Below are 25,094 nucleotides of genomic sequence, written 5' to 3' on the forward strand. Positions count from 1 at the left end.
ATTTAAAAAGTTAGTAATAAAAAGGCAAAAAAGTTTCTTGTTAGCTCATCTTACTAAGAAAACTGAATATTATTGATATGAACTGAGAAAAGACTGGAATAAATAATTATGAAACTGTATGCCAACATTTAACAATTCATCGGAAATTCTAAACGTATGCTGTGCAATTTTTAAAAACTTTGTGATTTTGTTGTTGATGTGTATGTAGCGTAAGTGCGAAGGGAACGATGCTGAGTAATATATGGGGGAGGAGGGAGTTATGTTACCAGGAGTGAGTGCAAAAGAAGACTGGTAGACTGCGAGCTGAGCAAGAGTATTAAAAAAAAAAAAAAAAAAAAAAAAAACTAACATCTCATTTTTTTGGGGGGGAAGACCATTAAAATCTAAAATTTTTCATATTCCCCCCCTCCCTGATTTCGGCGGTTATGCTTTGGCTAAAAGTAAATTTGCATTCTGGTGTAGAATACGCAAAGAAGAAGCTATAGTAAGGAATACGTTATAATAGGAAAAGGAATACGGAAAGGAGAAATCATAAAGTTACAAACGAAATAGTGCAGAATACGGGAGATAGCATATAAAATATAAATACAGGAGACTGGACCCGGATTTGTGTATGAATATACGAAACAATATTTTTTATAAAATTATTTTTTAAGAAATATTTCTGAAATTTTCACTTTCTTTAAGTCATACATCATGACATAAAATCTGATTTTTCTATGTATGTAATAACTTTAAAAAGTATTGTGGCATAGGAAACTTTCAAACAATAACTATTATTCAAAAAGTCGCCCAGACATGAAAGGGGTTAGTGAACTGTCACTGACGTACCGAAGGGCCCGGGTTCGAATCCTGCAGAAGACATGGCTGTAATTTGTCCGTTCCCAGCACAGGAGACAATGTTGATCCACCTATTATGTGCCTCCATTTAAAGTGATCACCATAGTGATCATCCATTTAAAGTGATATAGTGGCCAACGCCTATAAACGGCTAGAGCCCACCATTAGGGGGAGGAACTATAGTTCAAAAATTAAAAATTTTGCATAATTTGCTTTGTCTTATTTTATACTAGATCTATTATGATGAATAGTATTAAATAAAACTAGTAAATAAGCGAGTTATTTTAAATAGCTCTTTATACAAAATTAAGATTAAAAAAGAATTCAGGCAATGAAGCAGCAAGCAAGTTAAAATGGCTATTCCGGGAAATTTTTTTTTGTCTGAAAGAAGGAAAACAATTTTTTATCAGACTTTGAGAAAATCTGAGAAAAAAAAGTCGGTGACATACTGAATGCAAGCATATCATAATATACCATATTTACTTGTGTAATAGTCGCACTATTTTTGCCGATTTTTCATTATAAAAGTCTAGATATGACTGGAAATCTACTACACAAATTTTGTATACTTTTGACGATTTTTTCCTGCTTCAAAATGAGGTGCGATTATTACGCGAGTAAATACGGTAATTTCGAAATACCGTAAATCATAGCGTTTCAAAGAACGCGAAGAAAGAAGCATCATTACGAAATGCTGTTAAAAGTCCTAAAACCAGAGCAATCAAATTACCTTTGGAAACTCAACTAAAGCTTAGCAGTAAACTGTGTTGATTAAGAAACTCTAAGGAAATATAACTTTCGCGGTCGAATAGCTAGAAGAAAATAAATGTCTTTGCAAAGCGAATGGGAGGACACGATTGCAATTCTGTAAGACCCGTATTAAAAAGGCTCAGATTTGAGGAATTCGATTATATCTCTAAATTTAGTAGTTTTTGGGAGTAATGGAAAGCAAATGCTGTATCGAAAAGCTAGTACTAAACTTCAAATAAAGCATCTTACTACTATAATACTCGTAAAACTAATACAACATGCTGGAAGAAGCCAGATAGACGGTCTAAGTTGAATGAATGCATACGGCATTGGAAATCTACATTTTCTTGATGACAAAATGGATAAATTTGTGTAATTAAGTATTTTAACCAGAACATGGAACAAAGCTCTAAAAAATGGACATATTATCGCATAACGAACTTTATCAGGATAATGATCCTTTACATAATGCTCATATTATAGAACAGTGAGCTTTATTTATCTGCCCACATTTAATTAAAATGCCTATCCAGAGTCCGAAATAGTCTTTTTCAGCTTAATTAAGATCATTTTTGCAAGGCAGAATTAATAAATTAGAAAATGAGTATCGAGAAAAATTCACCGCACAGTGAAAAAAAGCAAAAGCAAATCTGTGTCGGAAGTCTTGTGAAATCAATGCCTGTAAGTCATAAAATGAAAATGAGGCCCAACATTATTACATTATTAACAACGCTATTAAAAGCACTTTTTTAGATTTAGAAAAAAAAAATGTGTTTGCATGTTCAGTATTTTTCTGATCATTACTTTCTCTCTTGTTTAACATTATTTTTGATTAATTTTGAGATTTTTCGATTTTATTTAGCTTAAAATGGGGCATATAAGGAAAGTATTTCGTTTTATTTACTTATTTTTTTCAAAAATGTTTGAAAACTGGTTGTACCCAATACTTCTTTAACTCACTGTATGCATTTCAAATCGCATTTTGCACTTCGCTTTTTTTTGGGGGGGGGAGGTTAATTAGTTTGGTCATCTGAATGTCGGAACGTGCACGAAGGTTGTGCCAAAGAAAAGAATGATTTCCTGGAAGAATTTTTAAAGACTTTTTATTAATTTCATTAAGGCAAATGCAAGAGCTATCTGCCTGTTGGTGAGATACTTCCTGAACAACTTTCTAGAAGGTTACGTAAGGTTCGGTTATTTCAGTACACCAAAACATACGGGAATTATCTGCCTTCGTGAAGAACTTTCTAAGGAAACAAGCTTGTATTTCCTTTACAGATGGATCGTGGTTTTCCCCATGTGTAACGTGTATACGAGCCAGTTCCCCTTAGAAAGTCCTCCACGAAGGCATCCCTCCCCTTAGGCAGATAGCTCTAGTGTGCTTTTCCGTAATCTCAATAAACCAAACCAATTCCTTTACGGATGGAGGATAACATGAAAAATCCCATAATAGCCCAGACCATTCGCGGTGTCTCGAACCCATGTCGAACTACCAGTGTCTAACGGTTTTTACCATTCGCTGCTGGTGGGCGATTTTCGAAGAGTAACTGACTTAAACAAGTCATATAATAATGATGCTTTTTGCCTTTGAAAATGAAGTCAGCAATAATCGAGGTTCTTATAAGTGATAAAATTGTTTAAAAAAAGGTATGCTTTAAAATACCTTCTTAAAATTCTATTAAAAACCTGTGTTCTGTGGGAATATTAAAACTGTTAATGGAACTAGTTGCGAAAAAAACAGTAAATCATGAAGTCAGGACTGAGTCACTGTTTTGTACGAGTGGTTGAAATTCAAATCGTGGAATTTGTTTAACTTATTTTCTTTGGCCACCCTTCAAAGGAAATATTTGACTCGCTTGCCGAAATTTCGTTTGACCGTTGTTAGAACCTTGAATCTAAGAATAATTACTGTAAGTATAGAAACCTCTTTAACCGAATTCAATTTCCCGTTACTTTTATGTGTTTGTGGCTTTTCCTTTTTGTAGCAGAAATACCCGCCTTTTTAGTCCAAAGGGGCAATTTGCCCAGAAGGACTATTAATTTCGTTTTGGCATTTTGCGTTGGTTCACTATAAATGTCGGTTCATTTTTCAAATTGTTGCCACCAAATATTAGAGCTCTGTATTATATTTAAAGAAATTAAATAATGAAGAATCTGCATAAATGTATGTATGTTTCTCACATTGTGATAAAACAACGGTACCTAGAGCCATCAAATTTTGAATAAGTTATGTTTCCACCCGAACATGGGCATCTCGAAACCCAAATTTTGAATTTTGGATTTGTTTTATTATCTGTTTCATATTTTGTAAAACTTTAACGAATTTTTGATTAACAAACTCAATGATTTTAAAGTGAGCAACGGCAACACTGTACGGGGGGGGGGGGGGGATATCTCCAACGCGCGAGACATTGGAAATCCTAAAGGTTTGCTAATTTTAAAATTATTTTGTTGAACTGAATTTTGTGGCTCTCTGAAGCTCCTTTTAAAAGATTTATTAATTATAAATATTTATATTTAAAATTGCAAAGAGAATAGCATATATGTATTTGCAATTACGAGAATACGTATTTCTTATGTATAATAGGGCTTGAAAATATATTTAAATAGGATACTTAAATATTTTTTCTTCAAATAAATATTAGAATTTACTAACTACTAGCTTCTCATCGACTGACGATATCTATTCTCATCAACAAATAACATTCTGGGTACATGCGTACATACGTCTACATACACACGCATACATGTAACACACACATTTATTCATAAGATCCGAATTAAAGCTAATTAAATGTTTACATGGCATTAGAAAACCAGAAAGCAACCAAACGCAATGTGTTTGTAATTTTGAAAAAAAGGTCCTGAGACATGAAAAAGGTGGGAAGCCATTTTAGTAAAGACTATTTCTCAGATATTTAGATGCTTCGTATTCATATAACATGGCATTTCGAAGTACAAAATTTAATATTTACGATCATATTCATTGATATAACAAATATGTGTCTTTCTACCACTGTGCCTTTAAAATAGATTTATTTGAGTGATAGTTATCATTTAATAATCCATTTTCATAGTATAAAAATGCATACAAATTACAAATACATACAAAAAAATTACAAACAAAATTACATTCAAAGAATTCAGTTTTTCTATATTTTCCTGTCTGTAAAACCGAATGCACAGAAGTTAAGTGTTTAACCCTCCCCCCACATTTTTGCATAGCTCCGATCCGGCAGACCCCTCTGTTTCTAGCACCTCGTGTTTTCCTTTCTTTGTAATTTACGACTTGAATGCAAATGATCAGCATTCGTTTCTGCATATATAACGAGACAGTTTCTCTTAAACAGCCTTCCACGAAAGTACTCCGCGTCCAAGGCGGACAAATGCCTTTTTCTTTGCTCTTTGCTGTAATCCAGTCCTCTGCGAAAGCAGAGCAGCTATTCTAAAACAAAGAGACAAACAATCTGTATGTGTCCTTAAATTATTTAATGATAAAACTCAGTTTTGACATTAATATGAGAAATCCATAGAAACTGTAATATTCTGCTCAATTTGAGGGATAGCAGCACGAATTTCTTTTCGTCAGAATAAATTATTAGTTGCAAATACTTAAACAACTTCAACCCCTTAAACATAGCGCAAAAGAAATACACTTAAGTTTGTTTCTTGGATGCATAGCTGTTTTCATCTTTTTCCTTCTTCTTAATATGAGCTAGTTTCTCTAAAATAAATCATTCACGAAGATAAATCTTCTTTTGGGCAGATAGCACTCATATGTTTTGACATTACTGATTAAATAAATACATTTTGGAATGAAGACAACGAGCACAGTGGGAAGCTGAGAGGTTGTGGGGATAGGGGAGACTTGCGTATAGAAGGCAAAGGAAGATCATTATCTAATTAACATTCTTAACGTCATTTGAATCCATCGAGACAAAGTTTCATTAAGGTCTACGACTCCTGATCTGTCTGTCTAGATTGTAATGTCATGGTTTATTGTCTGCTGTAGAAGGCTTGAAATATGACAATAAGTTTGATTGCTTAGACTCATGCATATTTATGTCATGCACTCTATTCCAGGTACTTCGAACATCCTGCAAGTTTGCCCTAATTTTATTTTTTTATTCTCCCTTTCCCGTTTTATAAAACTACTTTAAACACAGTTTCGAATTTTCGCTTTATTGCGTTTCTCCCCCCCCCAAAAAAAACTCGATTAGCTAAAACAGGTGCTTAGGGAAGCGAGGTGGCTTGAAGCCAACTTTCCCAAAGCAGAGGTAATACAAAGTGAGGCTATTAATTTCCAGTACTGCTCTAATAACACCAGAACAGATGATGTGAAAAACGTAACCTTTTAATATGTTTCGAAGTAATCGCCATCTGCCGTAATACATTTCTATGCTCGGCTGTATAAGTTGTGAAAACAACTTTTAAAGTCATCTTTCGGAAGGCTCTTCAATGTTGACGTCACGTTCTTCTTGATGTCTTCAACATCCACAAAGCGTGTTCCTACGAAAAGTCTGCGGGCCAAGTCAGGAGAGTATGGCGGATGATCCAGTTCCACGATCTCATGCTTGGCCAAAAACCTCTTCACTGGAAACGCAATGTGGGGACGGACGTTGTCATGCAACGTATTTTAAAAACTTCTGGTGCGATTTTTGCAAAACTTGGCACTGTGGCATAATTTTAGTCGTAGAATCGAAATGTAGAAAACCAAATCTATATGTCATTTGAGAAAAAAGTCCAGTTTTGTGTCAGAATACCTATGTTAGAACAGTGCTTTATATTAATGCAATATATATCCTAAATCGCATTTTCGAGACATGAAAAGCACAAAAATTTTGTCAATAAGCCTAGCAGAACAGGTGATATAGAACTGTCTCTCCCCCCCCCATTTGTGTGTGTGTGCGCGCGCGCCACTGCCTTTTAATTCCCATGTATAGTTTATCCAATCAAAAAGCCTGTTAACTTTTATAAATGATAAAATATATCTAATCAATAAGGTTGTAAACATTTTTAATTCCTAAATTATATTCAATCAATAAGCCTGTAAACTATAAATGTAAAAATGATGTGGTTAAAATTTTTAGTTTTACTTCAGTTACTAATTGAGCAGCTTCTAAATTCTTAACTGAAAGCAAAGTTTCGAAATTTCAATTAGTGTGCACAGTTGACAGGAATCTACATTGATAAGCTGTTACTAAAAAATAAAAGAGAATTGTAAATCGTCACTTCTGTATACGAGAGAAGTTAGGTGGCTTTGCCAATGAAAGAGCGCCAAAGGAAATATTTAAGTTACTATTTCTTCTAAAGGAAAAGAACCTTAAACACGAAATTCGAAGAATTAGTAAATTGTTGTCATTGTGTGAATAGCAGTGTTATCAGATTCGAAGTTCATTGAGTAGATCTTCGAAATTCATGTATTTCTCAGCTCTTTTTATTTCCTTCGCTTAAAATAGAAGTACGGGGGAGGCAGTGAAGTTTCGCATGTGGCATTTGCCCGAAACAAACCCGTTGGTTATCCTGTATCCCATTAGACCAGTTTTACAATATGTATGTGTTCTGCATTTTATGTTGGTCAACTCCTTAGCTGCGTATAAAAATAGCAATTGAATTTTAATACGGTATTATGCTCCATCATACTTTGCTTAATACTCATAAAAATAGATAAGGGTGAAATTCCTTAGGTTCGGGCCTATGTGGGCGCTTATTTTTTACATTTCATTTCAGTACCTTGTATCGGTGATGAAGCTGGACACTAGTAGTGCGATTGGGTTCGATTCCAGGCGAACGGGTTGGCTGCATGGTCGTTTTCGTGTGAGTTTTGCCATAATCAAATAAACCAAGATATACTGATAATCTCTTCTTAATTGTAAATTTATTTTTTATAGCGTGGTTGGAATTAGTCACCGCAAGTAATGGTCCCCGATTTCATCTCCTGAAGATAAACAAATGCTTATATATATGATTATCGGAAAAGCTGGACCTGGCTTTAAATCACTATCTTTTGCATTATCCTAAATAAATGTTCTCAGTTCTAATTCCAAAATAATTAGAAATTGTTCAAGATTTCACTGTATACAGGTGACTGTAGGACGAGATACTGGATATATAGACTGTGGGACCTTGATATGCACAGAAACTTTGTCAGTAGCAATGATGTGGCCTGCCAGCTGCCGAGTGCTAAAGCCGCTGAACACTGACGGTTCGGTCCGGAGTTCGAATCCCAGCGAACGGATTGGCTGCTTGGGCGTTTTCGCAGTTTTCTCCTTGTGTAATGGGGATACGAGCCAGTCTCCCATGATAGTCCTCTACTGGGATTCATTCCTTCGACGGATACCATTTTATGTGCCTCGCCACAATTTAAAAAAAAAAAAAAAAAAAAAAAAAAAGCAAGCTCTTAGATTTTATATTACGTCCAAAAGGGGCGTTTTTTTAACGTTTTGTATGTTATCTTTATTTACCAACTATCATGTTCTTCGCACTTAAACCATAAAATTCAGTTCAACAGCAATATCACAAAATACTGAAAAAGAGCACAACTTTAGAATTTCCGAGACATAGTCTCGCGCGCTTTGGTGGCTTCCAAGTGAATGGATTATGGAGAAGAAGATCTAATTTAGAACTCTATAAAATTTACAAACAACCTAATATTTTAAAATTCGTCAAATTACAGACTTAAATGGGTTGGCCATCTGGCTAGAATGAATGAAGATCGTTGCTGCAAGAAAATCTTTCTGTCAGAGCCCATGGGAAGCAGACTTCGGGGCAGAACCCCGCTCTATGGATTGATTGTGTCGAAAAAGATCTTAATATTTTAAAGGTTAAAAAATGGAAACAGTTGCCAAAAGTAGAGATGCCTAGAGAAAACTTCTGGAGAAGGCCAGGGCCCAACCAGGGCTGTCGAGCCATTGAAGAAGTCTCGCGTACTGGAGGTAATTAATTTTTTTTTTCCCGTACAGTTCCGCCATTGCTCACTTTGAAATCGTTGAGTTTGTTAATCAAAAATTCGGTAAGTTTTACAAAATATGCAATAGATAATAAAACAAACTCAAAATTTCAAATTTCGGCTTCCAGATGCCCATATTCGAGTGGAGGACTACGTTATTGAAAATTTGATGTCTTTAGGTACCGTCGTTTTTTCCCATTGCGAGAAACATGCATTCATGCAGATTCTTGATTATTTAATTTCTTTAAATATAATGCAGGGCTCTAATATTTGATGGCAACAATTTGAAAGGTGAAATGCCGTTTTATAGTGGACGACGCAAAAAATTAATAGCTGTTCTGGCCAAATTGCCCCTTTGGGCTAAAAAGAGTGGTTTTGGTTTTATTAGATTACGGCAAAGCACTCGAGTGCTATCTGCCTTAAGGGAGGGATGCCTTCGTGGAGGACTTTCTAAGGAAAACTGGCTCGTATACACGTTACACATCTAAAAAGAGTAAGAGAAAGAAAAGGAGAAAAAATGCAATGATACTACCATCTTTCAATCAACCCGTTCGCATGAAGATATTGATTATGCTACTAAGTACGCAGTACGAGTTGCAGTAAGCAATGTTCCATTACAATTGTTACGAGTTGCAGTTACAATTGTTCAAACCAAGTTTTTGATCATAGCTACTTGTTACAAATGTAATGGATCACAGTTATTTGTTACTTACATGTGATCATTTGTATCACACTAGACATGATCAAGCATACGTCAATGGAAAGAAAAATGCCATTTCTATATTTGTACAGCGACTAATAAAACTTCTGCTCAAATTTATTAATTATAGGGTAAAAAATTGGAACTTTATTTTGCAATATGAATTGTTAACATATCTCAAATAGTTTTTCTAATAAAACTGCTAAAAGCTACTTCCATTCTCTTCGATGACCTTGTATATTAAATTACGTTTGTAAGTAAACATCCAAATACATGTATACGGTGCTTTTTCATAACCCGAAAAATGTTGAATCATCATTAATAATGATATCTTTCACTTGATAGCATATTTCTTACCGATGATCCTCGACTTGTGATGAGGTCACATTTCCTGAAACAATCAAGAACTAAAAATTAAGTCTAAATTGCTTTGCGTATTTTAAATATCTTCGGAAAACCTAAGTTAGCGTGTGGAAATTTGAGTAAAATCATTTAATGTGAAGGCATTCCCCCACGAAGGCATTTCCCTTAAAATAACTAACCATGGCATTCTTTGCCATATCATTCAACCAATCAATAATATCATTTAACTAGGCTTGCAAAAGATTAAGATTTAAAAATTCGACGTGCTGTTTCTACTAAATGCGTAGCTTACTTCCTCGAATTTAATTAGAGATGTATTTCTAATTCAGTCAATTCAGTTCTCGCTTCGCGGCAAGACGAAAGTACACCAAAAACTCAATCTTCATTAAAAATTATAAAATACAGAAAAACCTAAAACACCAGATACTGTTAAAAACAGTTAAAAAAACAATTTTTACAATTAAAATTAGTCTCTACGCCAAAAGAAGTATTTCGGCCAATGGTTAGAAAGACAATATTTTCGGTGCTCACAAGTTTAAAGTTCTGGTCTCGCAAGGCAAAAAAGCTCTGAATGTGGTGCACTGAATAGACTGAATAGACTTAATTCACTATACTATTAAGAGCTTCAAATGTTATCAAATAGCAGCCTAGCGCCACTTACACTTTTTAATTGTTGATAATTCTACAATTATTGCATGCAGATTAACTGAAGGCATAAATAGCTTAACTGGAATATAAGAACAAAATATTCGGTTATTTTTAAAGTAAAATTTGCACAATTTACCAACATTAAAAAAAAAAAAAAAAAAAAAAAAAAAAACACCGAACCGTGTAAGAGGTTGAGTGTGTGTGTATATATTCCTAATAGATTATTTAGTATATTATTCTCTTTAACACAAGTAGTTAGAGTTCTATTGTAATTAAGTAACTCATTAGCATATTTAAAAATTGAATCTTGAATAAATATGCAACAAAAAGGGAGTTGCGCATACAACTAGATGCAGTCCCATTTATAAAATTTTAACGTTTTACGGCTAATCGTTTTTGAGTTTTGCGAGATACATACATTCGAACGTACATTTGTACAGATGTTACGAAAAATTCCTTCTTGAAACCATCTTAAATCCATTTTACATCAGCCTAAAAGGAGGGCTGCCTTCATGGACGACGTTTTAAGGGAAAGTGGTTCGTATTCACTTGAGAAAAATCATGAACACTCGTATGCTGCTAGCCCATTCGCAGGAATACAAAATCGGGCCGATCTTTCAGTGTTCAGCCATTTTAGTGCTCGACCGTTAGTGGGCCATCCTTAAAGGCAGATGATCCTTGTGTATTTTTTCGTATTTAAAAAGAAATAAATAATTGTGTTCATGTATATGCTTACAATTCATGCAAACATTTATTTAGTTAATACACTTGTAACATAAATATTCATTATTAATAAAAATTATTAAGAAACTCTTTTTTTTCCCCAAGATTTTCAGCTGTTGTTTGGTCATTATATATTTTCTATATATATATTTTTTTTATTTTTATTTTTTTTTTATCCTGGAAAATTATACAGTAGTTGTTTTCAACCTTTTTTTGCCCCAGGCACCCTTTTCATCGTTGCTACCCAATCATTTCTCTCCTCCTTCCCCAAATTTGAAAAAATACATGTACTTTTATTTAAATTTAGATTCTTTTTTAATGTGTTTCGTAAAATTGATAACTACCAAAACTTGAGTAAAAATAGTTTTTTCTTTTCTTTTTTTTTTGTTTTGTTATATATATATATATATATGTATTCATAAACTAAAATTACAGGTAAATATAGAAGACTGATTCCGCCTCCATGAAAAATCCAATTCTTCTTAGGTTGAGAATTACTGTTGTACAGCGAGTAGCGTTGTTCTAGGGAAGAACTGTACATTTTTTTTTTTTTTTTTTCCTGAAACTGTACAGAGCATGTAAAGCGTTATTATTATTATTTATATGCGTTTGAAATTGCATCACAAATGCTCTTTTCTATTAAAAAAGGAATTCACCTTTTCTGGATTTGTGGGAATGCTGTTATCATTCATCGCTTATATGTGGAACATTCACTCTTCCGTGCCATTTTAATATGAAAATTATTGATATGAAATCAACAAGTTATATTCACCAATTTCCGTTTTTTCGGGCCTGCAATGATCAAGTCTATACAGAACAGTTTCTTTCCTTTCCCACACGCTAAGCTAGCAGTGACATCATTTCATATTTGCGTAAAAACAATATAACAAATACCAAACCCTCTTTGTATTCAACTATAGGCCTTCCCACCTCTTTAATAACACAACACCGCTATTGCTCAGTGGTATGGAAAATAACCGTATCCGTCTGTCTCTTGAATATATATCCAATTAGATTGTGGAGTCGTATTTTGTCATCCTTGGCATGCATAGTGTTCCCTGTTACAGACGTCGCTCATCCGAGGACCAAGTTGAAGTCATACGGCCAAATTTTTCGGTGCAGTTATATTCCTCATTCTTGTGTAAGACGGTCAGTGACTCCCAGAAATGCTTGCGCTACTTTAACAATTTTATGCTTTTCGGTTATGATTTTCTGCGTATTTAGAATTCTAGTGTGTCTTCAAATTACAAATTACGAAGGAAATTTCGAGAATTTCTGAAATTTGGTCATTGTGTCGTGTTTGTTCTTAAGAACTGTGCTGAATTTGATATGAACTAAAACCGTGTATTTAGCTGTTTATGTAAGGTTTTTGAAAATTCCCAGTACCGTATCTGTGTATTATATGCTTTTAATATGATGTGTACTGTTTGTTTACGTTATGGCAATAATTCGATTATGGTTCGAACAATGCACAAAAGTTGCTACTTGTTTTTGATTTCTATTTCCGTTATTTATCTTTCTGCAAATCCAGCTTGAAACGTTTCGTTTTTCAAGATTTTGACAATAATAATTCCTTTTTAATTCCTTCTACGAAGTAAAAGAAGTATTGTAATCGCGAAAATTTTCGAGCATCATGTTTCAACGAAAATATCCATTCTGACCGCTGTCGAATGCAATTTAACGATATTTTTGCGTGATATCTGTACTTAAGGACAGAATAAAAGACTCTTTCGCTCCAAAAAAATTATAAAACTGCTTTAAAATGAATTCTGAAGAAATTTTTTCTTGACGTCTGTATGTACGTATGTATGTATCTCGTATAACTCAAAAACGAGTAGTCTCAGAACGTTGAAATTTCGTAAGTAGAACTGCTATAACATGTAGTTGTGCACCTCTCTTTTGGGTTGCAATCGGTGGCGCCGAAAGTACATATATATATATATATATATATCCACTCTGTTACTCGGCTCCGTGAGTTCAGTTTTTTTAGTCTTATATGTTGGTAAATTGTGCATTTTTTGCACATATATTGTGCAGATGAGAATTCGCTATGAGCAAAAATGGTATGGGCAATACCATTTTGCGATGATATGGTGGCCCCTGTACTTGTTCCTATCCTAGGTATTTTGTGCTTTAAAAATGATAGAATTATGTTGTTCTTATCTTCCGGTTAAGGTTTTTATGCCTTTAAGTAATCTACATATAATAGTTGTAGAATTATCAACAATTTAAAAGCTGTGGCAAGTGCGGCTAAGCCTAATTTTTTTTTTTTTTTTTTTTTTTTTTTCTATAGCAGCCATATTTGTTTACATTTGAAACTTAGCAGAATAGTGAAGTAAGTCCCTTTTTGCACCTTCAGTTTCTTTTTGCCAAGTGGGGACAAAAATAAATTTTCAGTTTTATACACCGAAAAATTTGCCTCCTTGTTCGCTGGCTTAATTGCTTGTTTTTGAAGTAGAAACTCTAATTTTAATAGTAAAAATTGTTTTAACTGTATTTGATTTTATCATTTTACTATATTTTTCAATTTTTAACGACGATATTTTGAGGTTTTATGTATATTTGCCTTGCCGCGAAGTGAGAACTGAATTAACTGAATGAGAAATATATCTAATGAAATTCGAGGAAATAAGTTAAATGAAATGCTGCAGAAACATGCGTTTACAGATATTCCACACAAAGGAATCATGTGGTGTCCACATTAGATTTTTTTCATGATGAAAAACATCATCGATATGTTTTGAGATAGAATGAATGGATAGGATTTAAGCACTAGCTGTATCTAATTTTTCTAACAGATAACATTTTTCAACCGAGTACATTTAATGTACGTGAATATTATAAAAATATGTTTTGATTCAAATTCGGTACAAAAAAGTATAACATCAGTTCTGTTAAAATAGCTTCTGATGTCTTATAACATTTTATAATATCTGGTTTTCTCTTCCCTGGGTTTCTTTTACTGCGTTATCTGAATCAGTTTTCCACGCTTTAGCTTTTTTTTAAGTTAAAAAATTTGCGTCTTTACCCTCTCGGTCTTTTAACCAAAACTTAATTGTATTTGCCATGTTTTACAGAGCTTTTAATCGTGCCATTTTACTACAATTTGCAGCACTTCGCATTGTTGTTTCAAAAATAAAATATTTCTAAAAGCTATTCATGTTAAAATATCCTGATTTTAGAAGTACATTATTTTTGTAATTTAATATAAAGATGATTAGTAAAAGATGTTTTTAAACAAGAAATTATTTCATAATATTAATGAAAATACATTTTCTTTAATTTTTTTTCTTCCCAATTCCACAGTGACTGATGAATCTTTCGCATCTTAAACCGTACGAATTCGAGAGAAAGTAGTAAATTACTGAGACAACAGAACAAAATAAATCAGCATATATTTCCTTTTTTCTCATCCGATATGCAGATGTTTTTGGTCATCTTGCGCTTTATCAGAACTAATGTAATTTTTAATAACTTTAGGAAAATAGGTCCAGCTGTAACATAATCTTCCAGCAACTGAAAGACCATGAATAATTCTAAATTTTTACTTGAATCTTTTAAAGTTCAGGTATGTTTTTGTTTTGTTTTGCATGCTTATTGACTTCTGAATCTTGATATTCTGGTAGTAGTAAATATAAATATTCCCGAGACTGGTTGCATTATGCATGGTATTTGGCATTAAAATGTAATTAGAATATCTCATACCAACATTTAAAATTAGAGCTCAAACAATCTTATATTCTTTTAAAACTTGGATATTTAAAAACGTCTTTGAAACTAGATATCGTGGCGTAAAAAGAACTAGAAATATACCCGTGCGAAGAACTTTGTTTTTCCTTCAATTCATTTTCTTGCGAAAATTGTTAGGAAATTTCATAAATATATTGAGGGAAAATGTTATAATGAAAAATAGTAAAAATTTACGTAAAATAATTTACGTTGAAAAATTCAATAAATACTTTTATAACTTATAGCAATATCTTTCATTATATGTCATTATAAGGTTTTATTCCCCCACCTCTCCACGTACCATGGTGGTGTAACTGGATGCACTCCCGACGCGTATTCGGGATGTCCGGAGTTCGACTCTCGGCGAGGGTACTGCGGATTTTTTCAGTTTCCCGACATCGAAAAATTTTAAAAGACTCTCACTACAAGTGGCATCCGAACTAAAAGGTGGTGGACGACAATTCGTCACCACCAGGATTTGTCGATTGGTCCCCTAATCTCCAGACACCCCTTAAAGGGAGCAGTATGCTAAGTATTTTCTACCTCTCTTCTGCATGCCTTCGTGGTGTAACTGGAAGCATGCTCGACGCGTAATCGGGAGTTCGAATCCCGGCGAAAGGATTTCTTCAATTCTATCATGCTGCAAAGTTCTAAAAATAAATCTACATGATTAAAAATGAAATCTTAGAGCTTCTTGATCATTTTGTTATATTTCAAGTTCCAATGGCTTACGTGATATTTTTTGTTTTCAGTTCAATTTTAAAATATTCGTTTTGGGGATTTTCGTGCATTGAAATAAACTGTATAAAGAATAGCATTCAAATCAAGTTTATAGCATTTTGAAATATGTGTTTACTTACTTTGGATTCATTGAAAGCTTTCAACTTGAACTTACTTCGGGCATTTTTCCCGACTGTATTGAATTTTTCACCTTGTCAACCGATTCACTAATCCTATATCGTTGATAGATGGTATTTCTTTTATTTATACGTTTCAAATTTGTTTCTGCTGTAACATAATGTTTCTGCTGTCTTCTTTCCAGTGAAGCATGAAATTCCAGGAGTTTAAACTGTCATTAACTTTACTTTATGGTTTGATTGTTCCACGTTTTAAAAACGCGTTCATTTTTTAGATATAAGAACTTTAAACGTATATTTATATACTTTTTAGTATCCTACAGAGAAACCTACTTAAAATAACCACACACGGGTCCAAGGGTTTTGATCTTTTTTGGAAACTTTTCTTTTAAAGATTTATGAACATTGGTGATCTCCAGTGTTATAATTTAGTTACATTCTCAGTTACATTACTCGTCAAATTCATAGGTGCCCATCTTAATAAGAAAGAGATTACAATGTATCTGAAACTACATGTGCTTCCAGCTTCAGTTTTTCAAAAATAACGTTTTTCTATTACAATATGTCTAGTAGTGATTTTGTAATTCCTCGAAATAAATATGCATATTAAATTTGTACCTTGTTACAAAACGAACCACTTTCGAAAAGTATGGATTTGAAATTTCTGCACCAGTAGCATCAAAATCATGCATTTCATTATAGGAGAAAGGCCCAATATATTTCATTGTTATATTTTAATCTAGAACCCATTCTCAATCTAATACGATGTTTTCATTCAGGGAAAAACTTAGGATAATAATATTTTAGCGACGTGCATTAAACTAAAAACTTAGGGCATGCTTTTTTGAGCTGAAGGTTTTGGTTTGTTTGATTATGAAAAAGCATGCAACGGCTATCTACTTTTAAGATCAGGGATTTTTTTTATTGCCTTGAGGCCTTTCTAAAGGAAGCTGGCTTGTATCCACAATACGCATGAGGAAAACCACGGAAATAGCCATGCAGCTAGCCCATTTGCCTGGAATTGAACTCAAATTAAACTACCAGTGTTCAGCGACTTTACTGCTTGGCTACTAATGGGCTTCAAGCAGAAGGAAAGCATTAACTTTTGAAGAAGCATTTATTTGAATTCTATACATGATTTAGAAACTGTTCGGAAGCTTTTGTTCAAAATTTTTAGATTAAATGTTGTTATTTTTATACTAAGTTGCGTCGATAGAGTCAAAAACTAACCTTAACATTACAGTAAATAGTAGGAAGAAGTGTGCTATATATTAAATCCTACAGCTTTCGGTATTATATATGCATAATCTTGTCGGCCTTTGGATGTATGATTTCAGCAATCTACGTCCAAAATAACTTCCCTCTTGGAAGCATGTAGGAAAAGAAGTGCGCACGTTATATTCGTTTTTGGATGTGTTGAAGTTGAGAAAGCAGCATACATTTATCGGAAGATGAAGAGGCAATGTTGAGGATGTCTACTTATTGCTTCAGTACGGTTTTAAGTGCATACTAAAGATGGGACTCGATAGCAAAAGGTTTAATAAATGACAATGCAAGGCTAATTTCTAAAGTCAGAATGCTGGAGCCTTATGGGAAATTATCTGGGCGGGAAAAGAAATAAATAAATAAAATAATATTATTAAATAATTACAAATTATTTATGTTAAAAACATAAATAATTTGTAATTATAATTAACTAAGATGTAAAAAGATAGTGATAATATTTATAAATTAACATAAATTGCTGAAAATTAAAGGAATAATAAATTAAATTAAGCTAATGCATTCTAACAATGAAATTAATTTCAAAAGCAATGAAAAATTTAACAAATTATTTATAAAAAGACATGGTACACTGAGGATAAAAGTATTTTTCGTGGTAAGGTTCCTTTCATATTTTGGCTTCCAGTTCATTTAAAGTCTTGATTGAATGGATGGAATCATCCTGAAGGACTTCGAAATATAGCTTTGTTCCACAGATGATGAAGTTTGTATCGTATTTTGCTCTTCCCAGAAAAAACTAGGCATGATTCAGTATCAGCCACCAGTATGAGTTTTACTAACTACTAAGAGAAATATTGCATTGGTAACACAATTTTCCGCTTTTATTATAATTCATTTACACTACAGGGCTTCGGAAGTTATCTTATTTGTTGTTCTGGAACTCTCCGGCTGAAATTACGATTTTGCTGAATTTAAGTCCTGAAACAATGAGATAAAAAAAGTCCTGCTTCATTAATTGCGCAATCAATGCAGAAAATTTTCCATTTCTTTTGCCTTGGGGGTTAAATTTAGCCGAAGCTAAAAATTCAGGTAAGATTGATAAGATCGCATTGGAAGACTGAGTTATAAAAGGAAGAAATGCTTTCCAGTCCTTTTTCTGTATATTCAATTAATAAAATATATCATACTTAATTTTCCGAATATTCCTCATATATTCAGAATCGGCACTTAATCTAAGTTTAATCCTCTATTTTCAAATATGTAATCCTGAAGAGTAAAGTGGTATTACTATATTGTTCATTTTGTGACTCTTAATTATTTGAAGTTATTGTATTAGTAAAAGAGAATTAGGATTATGTCGAACAATTAATTTATACTTAACTGAGACAGGAAATGTTTTTTATCGTGTTAATATTAATGTATTTCCATAGAAAATGCTCTAATATTGCATCCCTTCCCTTAGATAGACAGCCGTCGTATGTTTTACTGTATTCAATTAAAAAACAAAAGAAAAAATAAACAATTTTTGGAGTTCTTTTTAATATATATTCTTATGAAGAATTTGCCTATTTTACCCTTTCTCTGAGTTTACTTGCTTTATCTCTTTATCAATAATTAATTCTAAATGTATTATTTTATTATGCATTTCTGGCAGTTGTTTGAAATTAGAATCATTTTTGGTTTTGCAGGAGTGATAAGAACGGAGTTCTAACAGAAGAACTAAATGCAGCTGAAAGACGAGTAGATTTGATCAAAGAAAGTTGTTATGCTAGTGGGAAAAAGCTTTCAACATGCATGCAGAGGCTCGTGCAAGATTCCTCCGATCGGAAGTTTTCGGTTAGTATTTATTTAGTTTAAAGTATTTTTATTTATTTATTATGTGACTGAATGTTGACAATACTGTATAAACCTTGTGTTGGAAAGTGGAATTTTATTCGTTTTTTATATATAAAAAAAGTAAATCTGTGGATTTGGCCTTCAGTTCTACCAATGTGAAACACGCGGAGTTCCAAGTGTAAACGTCCTACTTCTGTTCCTCTCCCGCAAGTATATCCTTTGTCAGAAAGGTTCCAGGACAAAGGTCGTAAAAAATGGAAAATTGCATTTACCGAGTAATGATTCTAGCTGCTACCAAAGTAGTTCCCTGAGCTATCTATACGCAACTGCTAACATTTCTGGAGGTCTTGAGAAATCTTCAAATGCGATGCTTGAAAAGCTTATTTTTCACAGCCCGTTGGATGTCTGCAATAATATTGATGAAGTTTTTCTTTCTGTCACCTTTTCACTCACAGAAATAAGAAAAAATCACAATAATCTTTGACACATATGTGGGATCAAGTCTTGCTTAGTCGAATGGTTTAGCAGATATTATACGTCTTTCCTCTTTCTGTTCATCTGTTAGCGAGTGAAAGACGATTTTTGCATTAAGTTTCCGTTTCTCAAAATCTTCGCGTAAAATCTTATGACACCCGTCACGATTCAAATACATGCGCACAGTTACACGACGGTCTTCTTGCAATAACTGTCTTATACGGTCCACGTTTGCATCGGTATGTGCCTATAGATGGGTGACCGATCAGCTCTGAGTTCGTTTTGCCCTGAATCTCTGCTTTCACGAAACCTTTTGTGCCACTTCGAAACACTTCTTGAAAGTGCCTGCATATGCTTCTTAATCATGTTCCACGTTTCACTAGGGGTTTTCCCGAGTTTAACGCAGAACTTAGCTCACAATCTGCACCCATTGTATCACCTTAACGAATATGACAGTTTCTAAGCATAGCTCTACCACCTAGTAAGTTTGCGTGGAAACGTAGGCAAGGTCATGTCAAGTAAGAATACATACCATGTAACATAAAAACAACATTTGTTCCTTTTTAGTACTGCAAACTCAGAAATAAAAATTAAAAAAAAAAAAAAAATGGCATGGATCTTTTTTGACAAAGGTATGTTAGAATTCAATATCAGTTATGCATGCGGAATCTTTTTATACTAAGACAAATAGCAGAAGATTTCTCGCATTGTTTCCAAAATGCATTCTTTGGTATTGAAAATCTCTCAGACGTTAATTTGTTTTCTATATTAGTGAATGTCAGACTCTAAAGTGGTTGATTAATTATAGTAAAAGGGATCTTTGCAACTAGTTGTCTGCTGCTAGGACAGAGACTTTTCATCGCTGTTTTTCTAACAGGAACTGCTTCGCATTTTAATAGCAAACAATTTAATTTTGGAAGCCCTACTAAGCAGTACGTTTTAGTGTGTTGTAGCAAAACAATGGTAAAAATATTAAACGTACAGAATTCGTTCAAGGTTCGATTCCAGACTCCTAAAAGGGTTGATTATTTAAGGCTTTCGTGGTTTTTACCATCATAGTCTCAGTTTTTATGCTATTTGAAATGTAGTTAGATTTTACAAATGAAGAACTATTCCCGATTATATTAAAAAAGATATATATGTGTATCATATACGATACATACATATGTGATATCATATATGTAGTACATGTGCTTAAACCGTCATTGGCATTCAAGTTGATCTGACGCAACATCATAGTCTACCAAAAGAAACATAGATTCATTGCTAAAGATGTTATGGTTTCATTCTGCACTAAACCAGATTTCTCATTCACGATGCCGTTGCAGACGAAGATAATGGATACTAGATTTCAATAAGACACATAACAGGCGCCGTGGCACCAAAATCCTTTCGCTTAGAGCTTGGAAAGGGTTTGGTCTAAGATATGTTTGTTGTTACCGATCTCACTTGTCTGACAGGATCAGCACAAGCCCATGTTATTCATCGTGGCATAGAGTCATGCGCTTGTCTTTGGCAAGAGCCTTGAGTATCATTATTAGTAATAGCCCGACTTAACCAGTTAAATGTGATTGACGAGTGTACTCATCATGGAGAAGCGGCACGATTTTGTGTATTGACGAGTATATTCATCATGCGTATAATAAAATGGAAAGATAAGAGGGAAGTTTATTTAGTAAGTACTGTACATTATGACAACATAAAAGAAACAGAGAAAAGAAAAATAATAACGAAGAAACCGCAGCTAGTGATTAATTATAATAAAAAAATGGGTGGACTGGATATGAGCGATAGAATTATCATAGCGTATTCCACAGCAAGAAAACGACTCAAGTACTACAAAAAGATATTTCTCCATTTCTTACACATTATGTGTTTGAATGCATTCATATTATATAAAAAAAAAAAATAATGGAACATTATCGCGTATCAACGTTTTGCTCAAATTAATTGAAGACACTTTTGCGACGTATCCAATTGAAAGAAATAAATCGAACCAAACTCGGCCATTTAGACCTAATATAAGCCAATTAGGCGGGAATCATGTTCCGGATTATATACCCGGAACATCGGGGAGGAGGGAAAAAAAAAAAAAAAACCCTACGCGAAGGTGTTTGCGTTGCTACTAACGTAAGATCAGAAAGTAATCGCGTTACTGGTGTTCGATTTGCAAAGTCCCATTGTGTATAGTAAGTACCCTGTTTCGCTGAATATTACGCCACAGCAGGAATTTAATTTATTGCATTTTTAGTTTAATATGTATGTAATATATGCTTATGTTAGCCAAATAAGTAAATATTAGTAATAAAATTTTCAATTTTATAAAATAAACCCATCTTATTCATCAAATATCTTATCAGCGCAACTTACTCTGTGATTGACGAATATACTCGTCATGGCTGGATTTTGGCGACACAAAACGGTGCGCACTCTTAAACGAGGGCGCCACAGTTAACTGGTTAAGCTCATTTCCGCCTCCGATTGTGAGAGAGAGCATCCCGGGAGACGGGTCCGAGCGTCTTCTACCTCTCTTCTTCTACCACCATCTATGGCTTACAAACATCCATGGCTTCTCCGGGATTCGAACCCAGGCAGTCAGAGTCCATTTCAGTTTGGCAGTCAGAGTCGCTAACCTCTATCCCATTTCGGTGGCGGTTTAAGATAGGTTTCTATAATAAGATTGTCACCTTTCTGTGGATAGTGAGCAGCTAATAAACTGTTGGAGTTGCTCATGCTTGTGTGCTGTGCAAAAGATTCTTTCTGCTGATGGTCTGTTTAAATCAGCTGAAGCTTGTTCGCTGTTAGTCCATGCCTACATGTAATCACTTCTCGGAATTCTAACAGCTAATCAGAACAAACTAGACGGCAGCCTTCAAAATATTTGTCCCAGTTCTCTTAGTCCAGTGTCTCAATGTCGTTCCTCTCCCTTCTCATAACTGTTTATTGGGGAATATGTTGTCGATTGCTTTGCAGATGGCTAACTCTGATGTACAGTCTTACCATAATTATAGAAAATATATATATGGCCTAAGACAGAATTTATCTCACGTTTTTCTAAGTACTTTTTTTACCTACCTTGTCGTTCAGAGATTGTATTTATTACAACTGAGTCTTTATTTTTTTAAAGAATCGGAATGAATGAAATCTGCTATTTAAATAGAACTGACAAATAAAAAACAGCATTTTATTGCATATCTTTCACCAAAAAAGATAAGCGTAATTACTGCACACTGGAAGCTGTAAGGAATTTTATCATTTTATGCCTTTAATATTCAAATTATTTCTCTAGAAAATGTGGATAGTCTTGAACAGTTGCTGAGTGCATTATAGAGAAGGTTATAACTGTTTAAGAAGTGGCATACTAACTAATTAAATATCTCTGCCAACCCTGAATGAGTTGGAATGAGCTTTACTTAGAGCTCACGACTGAGCCTCAACCTCAAGAGATATCTTTATTGTAATAGCGAATCATTGCCTTGTGTTAAAGCGACTGTGGAAACAAGAGATACACAAATTGTAAAATATTGCCTTTATTTACTGACTGCTGGTAAGTGAACTGACTGAGGCATACAGCAGTTTAACCATAGAATTTGAATTGGGTTCATTCCCCTTCATATTCTTTGATTTAATGGACTATAACATTAGTGTTTCTTCTCGACGTTACAAATAACAGCTTGGTTGGTCAACGGCAACTTTAACAAAACTCATATTTACCAATTCATTTACCATTTACTCATATTTTTCTTGTGTTTACTAACGGCGACATTCACTAGGCAACGTAGACTGCGGCGGCAGCAGTCAAATTTCTTCTACAAGTATACTGGTCTTAATTCTTCCTTTTAATTTAAACTAAGCTGCTTGCTCTAAAATCTGTATAAACCTCTGGGCTTAGCAAATACGCGATGAAACTAGGCATAAAGGCTCAAAAAATCTTAACTTAAACTAAATGTCACGCAATAGCTAAATTGTAATGGATATTAGTGAAAATAAAATTTTTTATGTAAAATTTGATTATCTACTTTGCAAAAACAGTGAATAATAAACTTTAGTACATGATCGGTTTTTGCGACATGTCGGATAAAGCAAAAAGTGAGACTCCCTTATATTTCAGTGTGATCTTCTGCTGTTTTCTACGGACACGATGTATCTCGAAAGCATGTCAGATTAGAAAGAATTTCATGATCTGTATACGATTGTAGATGCTAACAGACTGTGTAAATAAGTTGTATAATAGATCTCCAGCATATGTAAAATGGTCACAAGCTTTATGACTATTGAATAAGAATTTTATGAGGTTTTAATACATGTTCTCATCCGCGACATTCACACTAATTAACTATTGATAGTTATGTTATTTAATTCTTCCATTCCAAGATTAATGTCCTTTATTTATTTTCTCTTCTCTTGCAGAAAAAAATACCGGAAGCTGCTCTTGCTCAATGCATGGAGGAATGGGGTCTTTCGCTGGGTGAAAATTCCATTTTAGGGTAAAAATATATTTATTCATGTTAAATTTTAAAATAAACGTATTAGCATTTTTAATGGTTTATATAGTTATAGCGAATTATTTAGTTTTTCCTCTTTCTCTCTTTTTCTCATTAGAATGACTCTAGTTGATTATGCTCGAGTTCAAGAAGCATTAGCTAATGATCTGCTCACCTACAAAGTGCAAGTTGAAGAAAATGTTGTAGAACCTCTTCAGAATATACTTAACGTAACTTTCAAATTTATTGATTTTATTCATTTATTTATTTTTTATGTGGTTTTAATTAGCCTAGTTTCTCTGCTTTATTCCGGTCAAATCTTGAAGTTAGTTATGTTGTCTAATCTTTTTCATCCACCCAAGGTTCTTGAAATTTTCCACTTATATGCTTTTGCGATTACAATAAAACATTACAGGAACATTTTGTAATCAATGAAAAAATATTTCTATTGCCATATGTTATGTAACTAAAATAAAATCATCAGCCCCCATTCCCCATTTAAAAAACGTTTAATGGTAAATTAAAAAAAAATAATAAGAGTAATTTTTAATGTTCACTTTTAATAGTTATTAGCTGTAAAGTAAAGGTCTTCAGATTACAATTTTCTTGTTTAATGTGTTTTAATTGTTGAGCTATTAGGTATTTACTATGGAACAAAGAACGTAAAAAATGAGTTATCCCTTTGCTGGGATTCGAACTCTGGATATTCCGATTTCTAACCAAATGTAGTACCAATTAAAGACACAAGACACAAGAGCATGCAATGGAGAAGGAAAAAATACTTTATATAATGTTTAATCAGAACTCTTTCCTGAAATCTTAGATTGGTATCCAGTTTTTTTTTGGGGGGGGGAGGGGGGTACCTTATATATTCTTCATTAAGGATCAAATAAATCATCGCAGAATTTCGATCTTTGTACCGACAGATAACTTGAAAAGTAAAGCTTATAAATGTTTCCCTTGCTGAATCTGTATGTAATTTTATCGGTTTTCAAAAATCACTCCATTCTTTTAATTATTGGGCAGCTGCTAACAATAACGGTCTTCAAAATCAATATTTAATCCATCACCGATGACAACCATATGATTTTAAGTGACGATTAAATCGAATCGTTACAGCAGCCGCTATTATCCAATATAAGTGACACCCAGTGATAGCCGGATAATAGGAAATGTTGGATAACATAGAAATACTGAAACTGCGTTACTCATTTCTGACTAAAATTTACTAAGTAACAAGTTATTTCAAATTTTGGGTGATACAAGACGGACATGATTAGAATGCACTGATAGCAATACGTAATTTTAATATTTAATTTTAATCCCCTTCCAGTTTAAATTTATATAGAAATTTTAATTAACCTTTTAACCAGTTCAGAATAATTTAACTCTCCAATTATTACTAAATCTTATTTTGACAAGATACATTCCAGCTTTTGGAAAAAATATGAACTTGAAAAAAGTAGAAAAAATAATAAGTTGTCTGAAGCTAACTAACTTGTTTCTGAATTTTAGTT

At 33.4% G+C, this 25,094-nt stretch overlaps 1 protein-coding gene across 2 annotated transcripts in view; it reads left to right on the plus strand.

Moving 5' to 3' along the window:
• LOC118182578 (rho GTPase-activating protein 44-like) overlaps positions 1-25,094 on the plus strand; it is a 163,473-nt gene that overhangs the window by 101,100 nt on the left and 37,279 nt on the right. For both annotated transcript variants that reach the window (XM_085819303.1, XM_085819304.1), the window contains exons 2-4: positions 18,472-18,619; positions 23,504-23,580; positions 23,696-23,807. In XM_085819303.1, coding sequence (XP_085675429.1) covers positions 18,472-18,619; positions 23,504-23,580; positions 23,696-23,807 — 337 coding nt within the window. The remainder of the gene's footprint in view (positions 1-18,471; positions 18,620-23,503; positions 23,581-23,695; positions 23,808-25,094) is intronic.

The sequence above is a fragment of the Stegodyphus dumicola genome, chromosome 6, assembly GCF_044657685.1.
Source record: "Stegodyphus dumicola isolate Sdum_Otavi_A_Nest chromosome 6, ASM4465768v1".
In the NCBI taxonomy this organism is placed as follows: domain Eukaryota; kingdom Metazoa; phylum Arthropoda; class Arachnida; order Araneae; family Eresidae; genus Stegodyphus; species Stegodyphus dumicola.